The sequence below is a fragment of the Mustela erminea genome, chromosome 16 (assembly GCF_009829155.1).
Source record: "Mustela erminea isolate mMusErm1 chromosome 16, mMusErm1.Pri, whole genome shotgun sequence".
Lineage (NCBI taxonomy): Eukaryota > Metazoa > Chordata > Mammalia > Carnivora > Mustelidae > Mustela > Mustela erminea.
In genome coordinates, this window is record NC_045629.1 from 46,057,190 (window position 1) to 46,067,889 (window position 10,700).

The following is a 10,700-nucleotide window of genomic DNA, read 5'->3' on the forward strand; positions in this document are numbered from 1 at the left end:
CTTATTACATCTCTTTGCCTTTCCCCAGAGAGTTGTTTATTTCCCTACGGACTAAAAAAAGAAAAATTACATAAGGCCAAATGGTATAAGAAATGGCCCTACCATTTCCTAACTGGTCCCCTTACTGCTGCCGTATTGGAGGAGTATAGAGGGGCTGGTTTGGGAGACCATAAATATGTGCAGGCAGGGGAGTGTGTTGGTGAGTGTGGTTATAAATAGCACCAATAATATAGGAGAAATACATGAGAGTTGGAAAAATAAAAGGGTGGAAGAAGGAATCTGAGAAAGAACTCATGACAACCTAAACATCGTAATTGCTTAGGTCTACCAGATAGTCAGGGAGCCTGGCACATACTATTGAGTAACTATAGCTATATGGGATTTTTTAGTAGAATTATCTCACTTTCCATAAATTGTTGTAAAAGGAACTATTCATCTGCTAAGAAATGGTGTATCATTTGAGTGGTGCCCTGTTTCCTGCACATGCAGCAGCTTTCCAATTTGACTTCAGGGTCAAGTTGCTTTTCTGATTCATTTGGCTGAGTAGACTTAAGTGCAAATTGAGAAGAGAAACCCATTTAAATATTGTGTAATGTGAAAAGGGTGAATTCTGCAACAGAAAAAGGAGGGGATTCAGGGAAAGGAGGTCAATTGCTGACTTTGCCCTTGACATCGTTAAGATGCGGCTTCGAGGGTTCTGATGCGTCTGCGAATGATGTGGAGTTAGGTTCCCCGGAGTGTTCCACCTTCCTCACAATAATTACACTAATGATGCCAAGAGTGTTTTGAAAATCCTCATGCTTCTCCGCTGCATACATTTCATCACCACATAGTCCTATTTGCTCAGTAAGCTCCCTTCATAATAATTCGAGATGCTTCCCATTTACCTTGAGTAAATATCAAACAGATCTTGATATCTATATCTGTCTCATGAAATATACATTCTCTCTAACTGTGCCCAAATGATTAATTTACTGCTATGTGATGATTAGCATAAAAATCTCATCACGACACGAGATAGAAATGTTATCACTAATTGCCGTTTGAAGTGAAGAATGTTTTTTGCATAGACATAAATGATGCATGCTTACTTCTCAATTCTCTGTTAAACCAGAAAACCCAAGACTGGTTTTGGAGTGGAAAAAAATTACCTTTGAAGTTTTTTTGTTTTGCTTTGCTTTTTCCTTTTCTCTCCCTTAGATGGTCCACAGTTCAGCAAAGAAATGGAACAATATTGTTATGAAGTTTGTACACAAAATGAGATAGGTGAAGTCAGTTCTCATCAAAGCAGGCCTTCTAATCAATCAGTCACTCAACTTCAGGCAAAGACCTTTTCCCTGGACGTTAAGGCTTCCCTGTGGCCCTGAAACTTGACAAGTTATTTGCAGATATTTGCTGCGTATCCTGAGAGTATTCAAGTTCTTGAGAGATCCTGATGGTCTTAATACCATCAGTGGTCATTCTGGGTTTGCTCAGCCAGCTACACAACTATCTCCATAGGTTGCTGGGTGCCTCAGAAAAGCGTGTTCTATATTCCAGATTTAAAGAACATTATCTGTCCCTCAGATCTTGATGACTTAGTCACACCCTCATCCAAACAATTCTCTTAATTCTAAGTACCAGCCAGTCTATCCCAGAAAATGTAATGTAATGTAATGTAACATGAATTTTCCCCAAGATCTGCCTCACCATCCAAATCATCATCACCAATATCACTGATACCCCCCACCCTGGGCCAACTATACTGCTAAGAATTTTATGTGTATTTACTCATTTAATCTTCACTCAATGCAATGACATAGGTCCTATTTTAATCCCCATTTTAGAGATGAGAAAACCTGGATATACAACACATAAGTAACTCTTCCCAAGTCATAGAACTAAAAAAAACATGGCTGAAATCTGAAAAAGTCAAACCCGAATATCCTGCTCAAACAAATTTTCTGGCTAGCGTCCCTTCTAGCCTTGACTGTGTAGATAGATTGAGTCTGTTGCATTTTCATTTCAAGAATAGCAAGGGGGGCTTCAACAGGGCTATGCTTTGGCCCAAGAAAGAGGGGCCTTGTGCTTTTAGAGGACCCCCACATATCACAAACACACACCAACAACAAATTTATTGAGGGATATATGGGTGCTTCAATCACCAGGGATTTCGTGCTCAGCTAACACATCATGGCCCGTGACTCTAAACCTTCTCTTCCAGGCTCCAAGGAAGCACAGCTCCCCAGGTCTTGCCTTTGCGGGAAGACTGTACCTGAATATTGTGAGCATAGGCACTGCCTAAGAGCGCGAAGACTTGAGGAGCAGAAATAACTCAAGAAGGAAAGATAAATTCATTAACCTGTCAAATGCTTCTCAGAGAGCATGAATGCAGTAGATTCTGGCACTAATGAGCTATTGTTTCCCACAAGTGTTGAGCATTTTTTCTTGATTCTTGCCATGTCCCAATTTGTGGCCCTGAAGGTACTCAGGGCATTCACAACAGTTGTACCTGGTGACATATCTGCTATATTAAATAATGCATATTTAATTAAATATATGCCCGTTGACCTAGGCGTAAAACTTTAGAAATCTAATATCTATAACTTAAACTGGCAGCGAGATGGACTGGCATTCGGACTGCAAATTGTTTCATTTTTGCAAAATTAAAAATATTTAACAAACATTTTTAAATTTAAATTAAAAGTGTTCACTTTATTTTTATTTAAAATCTTGATATTCGTTAATTATAATTTGTATTTCCTTTTAATCCAAGAGGTCATTGTTTACTATTTTTAATAGTGATAAAACACATAAAATTTACCATCTTAACCATTTTTAAATATACAACTCAGTGACATTAAGTACATCAACGTTTTTGTGCGACCATCATCACCATCTGTCTCCAGAATTCTTTTCATCTTACAAAACTGAAACTCTGTACCAATTAAACAATAATATCCTCTTATCCCAGGGCCCCTACCTGCTTGCAACCACCCTTTAACTTTCTGTCTATGAATCTGGCTACTCCAGGTAACTTCTATGAGTAAACTCATATGATATTTGTCCTGTGCCTGGAATTTCACTTAGTGTAACATCCTCAAGGGTCATCCATGTTGCAGGTTGTGTCAGAACTTCTTTCCTTTTTAAGGCTGAATGATATTACCTTGTATATTTATACTAATGTGTTTTTCCATCACTGTTGATAGATACTGGGTTTTTTAAACTTTGGAGCCATTGTGAATAATACTGCTATGAACATGAGTGTATAAATAGCTCTTCCAGATTCTGCTTAAACCCAGAAGTGAAATTGCTGAATCACATGGTAATTCTATTTTTAATTTTAGGAGGAACCACTATCCTGTTTTCCACAGTGGCTGCACCATTTTACATTCCCAGCAACAGTGTATTTTGGGTTTGCTTCTCTGTTTTGTTTTTGGTTTGGTTTTGTAGCCATCCTAACGGGTGTGAGATGGTATCTTACTGTGGTTTTGAATTGCATCTCCTTAATAATTACTGATGCTGGGCATGTTTTTATGTGCTTATTGGTCATTTGTATATATCTTTGGAGAAATATCTGCTTAAGTTTTTTGCCCATTTATTAATCACATTGTTTAGGTTTTTGTTGTTGTTGTTATTGAGTTGTAAGAGTTCTTTATATTCTGTATATAACCCCCTTATCAGGGGTGTGATTTGCAAATATTTTCTCTCATTCCATGGATTACCTTTTCATTCTGATGATTATATCCTTTGATGCAGAGAATTTTTAAATTTAATGAAGTCCAATTTATTTTTTCTTTTGTTGCCTATTCCTTGTTATCTTATCCAAGAAACCGTTGCCAAATTTCTTGTCATAAAGCTTTTCCCCTATTTTTTTTCAAAGAGTTTTATAGTTTTAACTTTCACATTTAGGTCTTGGATTCATTTTGAGTCAATTTTATGTGTTATAGTGTAAGGGTCCAACTTTATTCTTTTGAGTATGAATACTCAGTTTTTCCAACAACATTTGTTGAAAAGACTATCTTTTCTCCATTGAATAGTACGGGCACCCTTGTCCAAAATCATTTGACCATCTATAAGGTAGGGTTTGTTTCCAGATTCTCTTTCCTATTCCAGTGGTCTATATGTTTGTCTTTATGCCAGTACCATACTATTTTGATTTACTGTAACTTTATAAGTTTTGAAATCATTAAGTGTAAGACCTCTAACTTTGTTTTTTATCAAAACTGTTTTGACAATTTGGGGTCCCTTGAGATTCCATATGAATTTTAGGGTGGATTTTTAATCTCTATAAAGAGAACACTTAAAATTTTTATAGGAATTGCACTGAATCTGTAGATCACTTTGGATAGCACTGATACCTTAACAGCATTAAGTTTTCTATTCCACAAGTAAGGGAGGTTGTCTTAGCTCAGGCTGCTGTAACAAAATACCATGGACTGGTAGCTTAAATAACAGATTTATTTCTCACGGTTCTGGATGCTGGAAAGTCCAAGATCAAGGGGCTGGCAGATTCAGTTCTTTGTGAAGACCCACTTCCTGGTTTGTATATAGTCACCTTCACAATGTGCGCTCACATCGTTTTTCCTTGATATGGGCTTGTTGGAGATCTCATGTCTCTTCCACTTTTTAATCCCGTCATATACATTACAAGTCTGAATATGCACTCCCCTGCCCATCAGTAGTTTCTCCTTGCACTTAAGATAGAGTTCACAATACAAAGTCCTACATGACCTAACCCTGTCTTCCTTTCTAGTGTCAGTTTATATACTATGCTTCCTGTCTTCACTCTGAACACATTGACTTTTTTCCTAATTCTAACATATCACTTCCTGCCCCAAGACCTCTGCACATGTGGTTTCTTCCTAGGATGTTCTCCTCCTAACCCTCCCCACTTTTTCTTTGTCTAGTCAACTCCTGCCTATTCCCTTGGCTCCTCTCTAAGGTCTCTTCCTCTGGGTTGCCTCCTTTGAAACTTTGGACTAGATAGATATCAATAATAATGAAAATTATAATTATTTTTATGGTCATGTATAAAGACTAACCTTTTTTTTTAGCTATCCAGGAGGCAGAGAGGTAAACATTTCACAAGTATTAACTCATTTCTTTCTCCCCAAAGACCCCCCCCTCCATTTTTACAAATAAAGAAAACAAAACTTAGACAAGTCACCGCCCACAGTCATATTGCTAATAAGAGGTGGAGCCAAGATTTTAATCAAGACTGTCTAACCCCAGAGCCTCAATACCCACATTGGTTTCCCATGTTAAGGATCCTCATTCCTGATTTGTTCACTCATTTCACCTGTTTATCAAGTTTCTACAGTGTTGTGGACACTATGAGGCCCTGGGGTATGAAGGTGAACAGCAAGACAGATAAGGTCCCTACACTCAAGAAATTTTGTTCTAGTGGAGGAGCAAGAACATAAAAAGTAGAAGTAAATAAATAAATGAGAAGATCATGTTTATGGACCTGAACAGGTTTTGTGATGAAGAACAAGTAGGGAAAGCCTGCTGTTGACAGGATGGGCTCCGATGATCTCTCTAAGGAGGGGACATTTGAACTGAGTCCTGAAGCGTAATAGAGCAGAACTAGCTAATTGTCCTTTAAAATCCATTTTAGCTTTTCTATGGTAACAGAGCCTCTAAATTTTGGCCGGGTTATAGTCTCCACCGTACTTTATAATTAGGTGTAGCCACGTCACTAAATTCTGAAGAAACTGACAGGAAGTCTCCTTAAAGGGAAGTAGGGGGGGGATGGGCATGTTCTTCTCCTCCCATCCTCTTTCCTACTGAAAGGTTGAAGCATCAGCAGCAGACTTGGACCATGAAGTGAACTTGAGAATGGAAGTCACACAGAGCAGAGAAGCAAGCAGGAAAGAGTATGGGTCCCTGACGATGGGGAGTACCATATCACCCCTGGACTGACTCCCTCCGATAAACTTCACTGAAGTAGCACTTACTACAGAAGATCACTGGACGTCTTTGTGATTCTGAAGATTTAATACCACTGCTCATGAAGTGTAGACTACAAGCTTCATGCACCAGCTGTCAGCCACAGTAGTGACCGAATAACATCCTCAGGAAGTCGTCCTAGGCCCTTTGGTTGACTCTGACTCCCAATCCCAGGAAATGGCTGGTTTTCTTTTCTCTCCGGCAAGCCTTTGGAAGGCACTTGGAAGGCATTTGGTGTGTCGGAAGGGCCACTCACTTGATCAGATGGCACCTGCCAAACTGACACAGATAAAAAGTGCCACAGTGCAGAGCTCTGAGAAATGCCTCCGTGACATACTGGCAATTTCACAAACACATTCAAAAGCTCAGATAACACTTACGATGTCCTTGATCTTTGCACTTCCAAATGGTGGCTGAACAAACAGAAATCAGTCTTCTTTGAAACCTTCAAAGCAGTGAAATTGCCTAAATCAGTTTGTTGACTATTCTCTGACTTCCAAAGGTCAGGGAAAGTTTTCTGTTTGTTTGGCCCCCCCTGAATCACTTCCACATTCTCTGCTAGGTACGTTTGTTCTAAAAAAAATTAAGTCAATCATTTATTTCTTTCATATGCTAGTTCAAATTTCCAATAAAGACTTGGCCAACTTTTCTGAGGACTGAAAATGGTTCTTTTCGAAAGAGTTGCATAAACATTGTGCTAGGAAGTGGTAAATAGAACTTACAAGAATGGGGTGCCTGCCTGGCTCAGTCAGTGGAGCGTGCGACTCTTGATCTTGGGGTTGTGAGTTCAAGCCCCATTTTGCATGTAGAGATTACCTAAAACTAAAACCTTAAAGAAAAAAAAAAAGAACTTGGAGGCAAATGAGTAAGGGCAGAACTCCTTCTTTTATCAACATATTTAAAGCTCATGAAGTCAGAAATGTGTTATTACACCAGAAGATTCCATGTAAAATCCAGTGTGCTGAGTTTGCTATATTAGCATTTGTGGAAACTGGTGCTTACTTGTGACAGCAGGAGGGATATATGATTTTGTACTTGTTTTTCAACAATTTCTAATCCAATAAGGAGCACTTGAGGGTGACTTTCCCTGTGAGGAAGACACCATGGATGGTACTGTGTGTGGAGATGAGCAAAGCGGGTGAGAGGTGGAGTCTTCGCTGTCATTACAACCCTCTCAATCAGGATTCTGTAGGTAAGCCACAAAAATACATTTAAATTAACTGCAGAAAAACTAAGAGAGAGAATGGAAACATACTGAAGCATCCTGTGGACTCAAAATGGGTATAGCGAGGCTTTGGAAACCCACCCAGAGACGGGTTCCTGCATAGCAGTGCTTCCCAACCCCTTTCACCTCACAGATATTACATAAAATGATATTTCTATGGCCCATGGGGATAAAATAATGAGGCCGCGTCCCAAGATCGGAAGTGATTTACTCCTTGGCCTACTGCCACCCAGACAGGGCCTTTTATTCATCTCCCAGTTCCCACATTCTGAGAAAACAATCATGGCCAACATTTATTGAGCTCCTGTTGTATGGCAGACATTTCTCTAAGCACTATCCATGCATCTTATTCACTCATTAAATCTTTGCCCAATCCGATGTTAGGTATGATATTTTCCTACTTCACATATGAGAAAACCCAGGTATTTAGAGGCTAAGCCACATGCTCAAGGTCACATGGCTCATGGTGCAGGCAGTGTTTAAGGCTACTTTGGCCCTTAATCAAATTTACCTTTCACCCGCAACTATGAGTGCCTCTATCGGGCACTAAAGCCTTCTAAAAAGGAAGTGAACTGATTGGCCGTGGTGGCATGAGGTGGCATCCCTGGACCAACCAATAGTGAGAAGGGGGTGGGAACCGCTGGAGAAAGCAACTTGGTGCTCATGTTACACCCTGTGGAAGGAACAAGTGGTAAATCCTGGCAAAGGACTGTTTGACAGACACTAACAAGAACCATCTTCCTCCTTACCCCACTCCTCCTCCTCACCCCCCGCTCTTCTCTCAGGGACCCAAGGTTGACTTACTTATTCTCTTCCTTTCACAGTACGCTACCATCAGCTTCTCTTGCTTTATTTATTTTATCTTATCCTTTTCTCCACTGGAATTCCATCTTAATTCCCAAAGGCAACCATTTTACTTTGTTCGGAATAATTCTATTTATACATGTTCTTATGTATGTGTACCATTGTTTCCTGTGTATGCATTTTCAATTTACATATGACATGGTGCTACAGGTCCCATCTGTGTCTTCCTTCTGCCACTCAGTCTTAGGCTCATAAAATATATCCATGTTGGCATGTTGCAAGCCCATTGCTCCTGACCACAATATATACTCTTTTTTTTTTTTTTTAAGATTTTATTTATTGTTTGACAGAGAGAGAGAGAGAGATCACAAGTAGGCAGAGAGGCAGACAGAGAGGGGAAAGCAGGCTCCCTGCTGAGAAGAGACCCCGATGTGGGGCTCGATCCCAGGACCCTGGAATCATGACCTGAGCTGAAAGCAGAGGCTTTTTTTTTTTTGTAATAAGACATTTTAATAGAAAAACAAATGACCACTATTTTATACACTGGTTTTCTTCAGAAAATCTCAAGCAAGGGATCACTTTCGATCTCCAGAGTAGTTCAGCACTGCAGATGGAAATCCACTGCCCTTCCGCAGGAGGCTGGCTTCAGCAGCAGAATTCAAGCTTTCTCAGATGTTAATACAGAGTCAAAAGCGGTGGATAAAACTTTGCAGATGGCTTGTGCCTGTTCCAGGCTGCTGCACTGGTAGACCCAGAGGCTGTACTCCTTGTTGCTGGCATCGGTGGTCTTCAGGGCCAGTAAGCTTTTTCCTGCCCCCAGGCCATCGTCGTAACATACCATGCGGATGATTAAATATAGAGCGTGCCGGTGTAAGACGTCATATTGATCTGATGATGATACTTTTATACCATACTTAGAAACTCCCATGATAAATTCTTCCTCCAGAGGAACGAAAGGCAACTTTCCATCTTGCTGGGCAACATCTATGTAATTAATGAGGTCTAGAGGCCCTTCAAGACTTTTTCCTTCAGAGAATTTCAGTTTCTCAATGGCACCAACATATTTTATCCGAAATTCCGCACAGGTATCTAAATTGTTGTTGCTTTGTCCTGAGCTCTTGGTCGAGTCCATGTCGAGGCTGGCCACGGTGCTGGATCGGGAGAGCCCGCAGAGGCTGGAGTCCAAGGACTTGCTCTTAATACTGATTTCACTGCTCTGGGAACTGCTGCTACTGTGTCGCTTTTTGCCTTTCCGAAACATTTTTCACCATAGCTGGATCCCAACGAGCTCCCTTTATTGTCTTCAAAGGTCCCACAGCTGGCAGTGTGCACAGAGAAACCTATTCTCATTCTGACATGGTCAATTCTTTTCAGGAAAACGGGGTACCTGCTCAGAGCCGCCGGCGCGCCGCCGGGGCCGCCTGTAGTCGGGGTCAGACACCCAGGGGAACCCCGAAAGCAGAGGCTTTATTTAACTCACTGAGCCACCCAGGTGCTCCCACAATATATACTCTTAAGATGTGCCTGTACTGCACTTAATTTTTTCCTCCAACCCGTGCCTTGTCTAGTCATGGATTGGTAGGTTTTATAGATCGCTCCATCCAACTTGGGAGCCCCTCAACTGGAAAGACCCCTCCCTGCCCAAGGGAGTGTTTCTTCTCTGTACTGGTACATGCCTCCGTGTTTGCCTCCATGAGGATAAAATTCACAATTTCAAGTACAGGATTGGGGCCAGGCTGCCTGGGCTCAGAATAACATCTCTTCCACTTAAGGCTAAGTCATAGCCTCTCGGGGCCTCCATTTCCTCTTATGCAAAATGTTAACCACAGCTACCCATGGGATCATTGTGAAGATTAAATGAGAATAATCTATGAAATGGACTGCTAAGAACAGTGCCTAGTACAAATGAAGTGCTATTTTTGTACTTATTACAATAATATTGTTGCATGTATTGGAATGGTCTGTTTACTTGTCTGTCTCTACCACCAGATTATGAAATCCATGAGTCCAAGAACCTTGGCTTTTCTATCTCTGTGTCTCAGAGCCCCACACATTGCAAGAACTCTGTGCATGCTCATTGGGTGATACTCTCTCTTACTCACCCTGTAGTTTGACATGGCCGCAGGATTGGTATCTAGAAATCAACTGGGTTGAGGAGAGGCTTAGATAGAATAGCCTGGAGAGGTGGTTTTAGAAGGAAGAACTTTGTTGGCGCTATAACGCTCTGCAATAGAAAATATAGCATTAGATGCCACTTACAGCCAGGAAGGTCAACAGGTCACCTAAGACTGACTCCCAGAGGATATCTTTACATAGCCAGCTGTGTGAACTTGGCTACAACATGGCCAGGAGCCGGTTCATGGTCATGTGCCAACACTTTCTGGCTTCATGTGTGTTCATCTCATAGCTGTCATCTGTAAAATAGTACGAATATAGCCTATCTTACAGGGTTGTCCTGAGGATTGTGTGAGGGCACAATTATTAAGTGCAGTGTCTGGCATGGTCTCAACAAGTAATAAATATTAACTTTCCTTAGTATGATTATCACCCAACTGCTTACTCTTACAAATAGAGTCAGAAGATGCCACACTCATTGTCTTTCTTGTTTCAGGATCTTGGACTTTTTGTTTGTTCATTTGTGTATTTATTTTTTGTTTCATTTCTTTATTTGGTTTTCCAGTATGAATTAATTGTTAGCAGGTTATCTGTTAGAGGGTTCTAGTCTTTGTAGCCTCAGTAA

General features: G+C 40.6%; 1 protein-coding gene across 1 annotated transcript; it reads right to left on the reverse strand.

The window, feature by feature from the left end:
* Positions 1-8,614: 8,614 nt before the first annotated feature.
* LOC116575052 (integrin beta-1-binding protein 1-like) lies at positions 8,615-9,251 on the reverse strand. The gene has a single exon (XM_032316145.1). It carries the CDS (start codon positions 9,219-9,221, stop codon positions 8,619-8,621), a length of 603 nt encoding a protein of 200 aa, XP_032172036.1. The 5' UTR covers positions 9,222-9,251; the 3' UTR covers positions 8,615-8,618.
* Between the last annotated feature and the right edge of the window lie 1,449 nt (positions 9,252-10,700).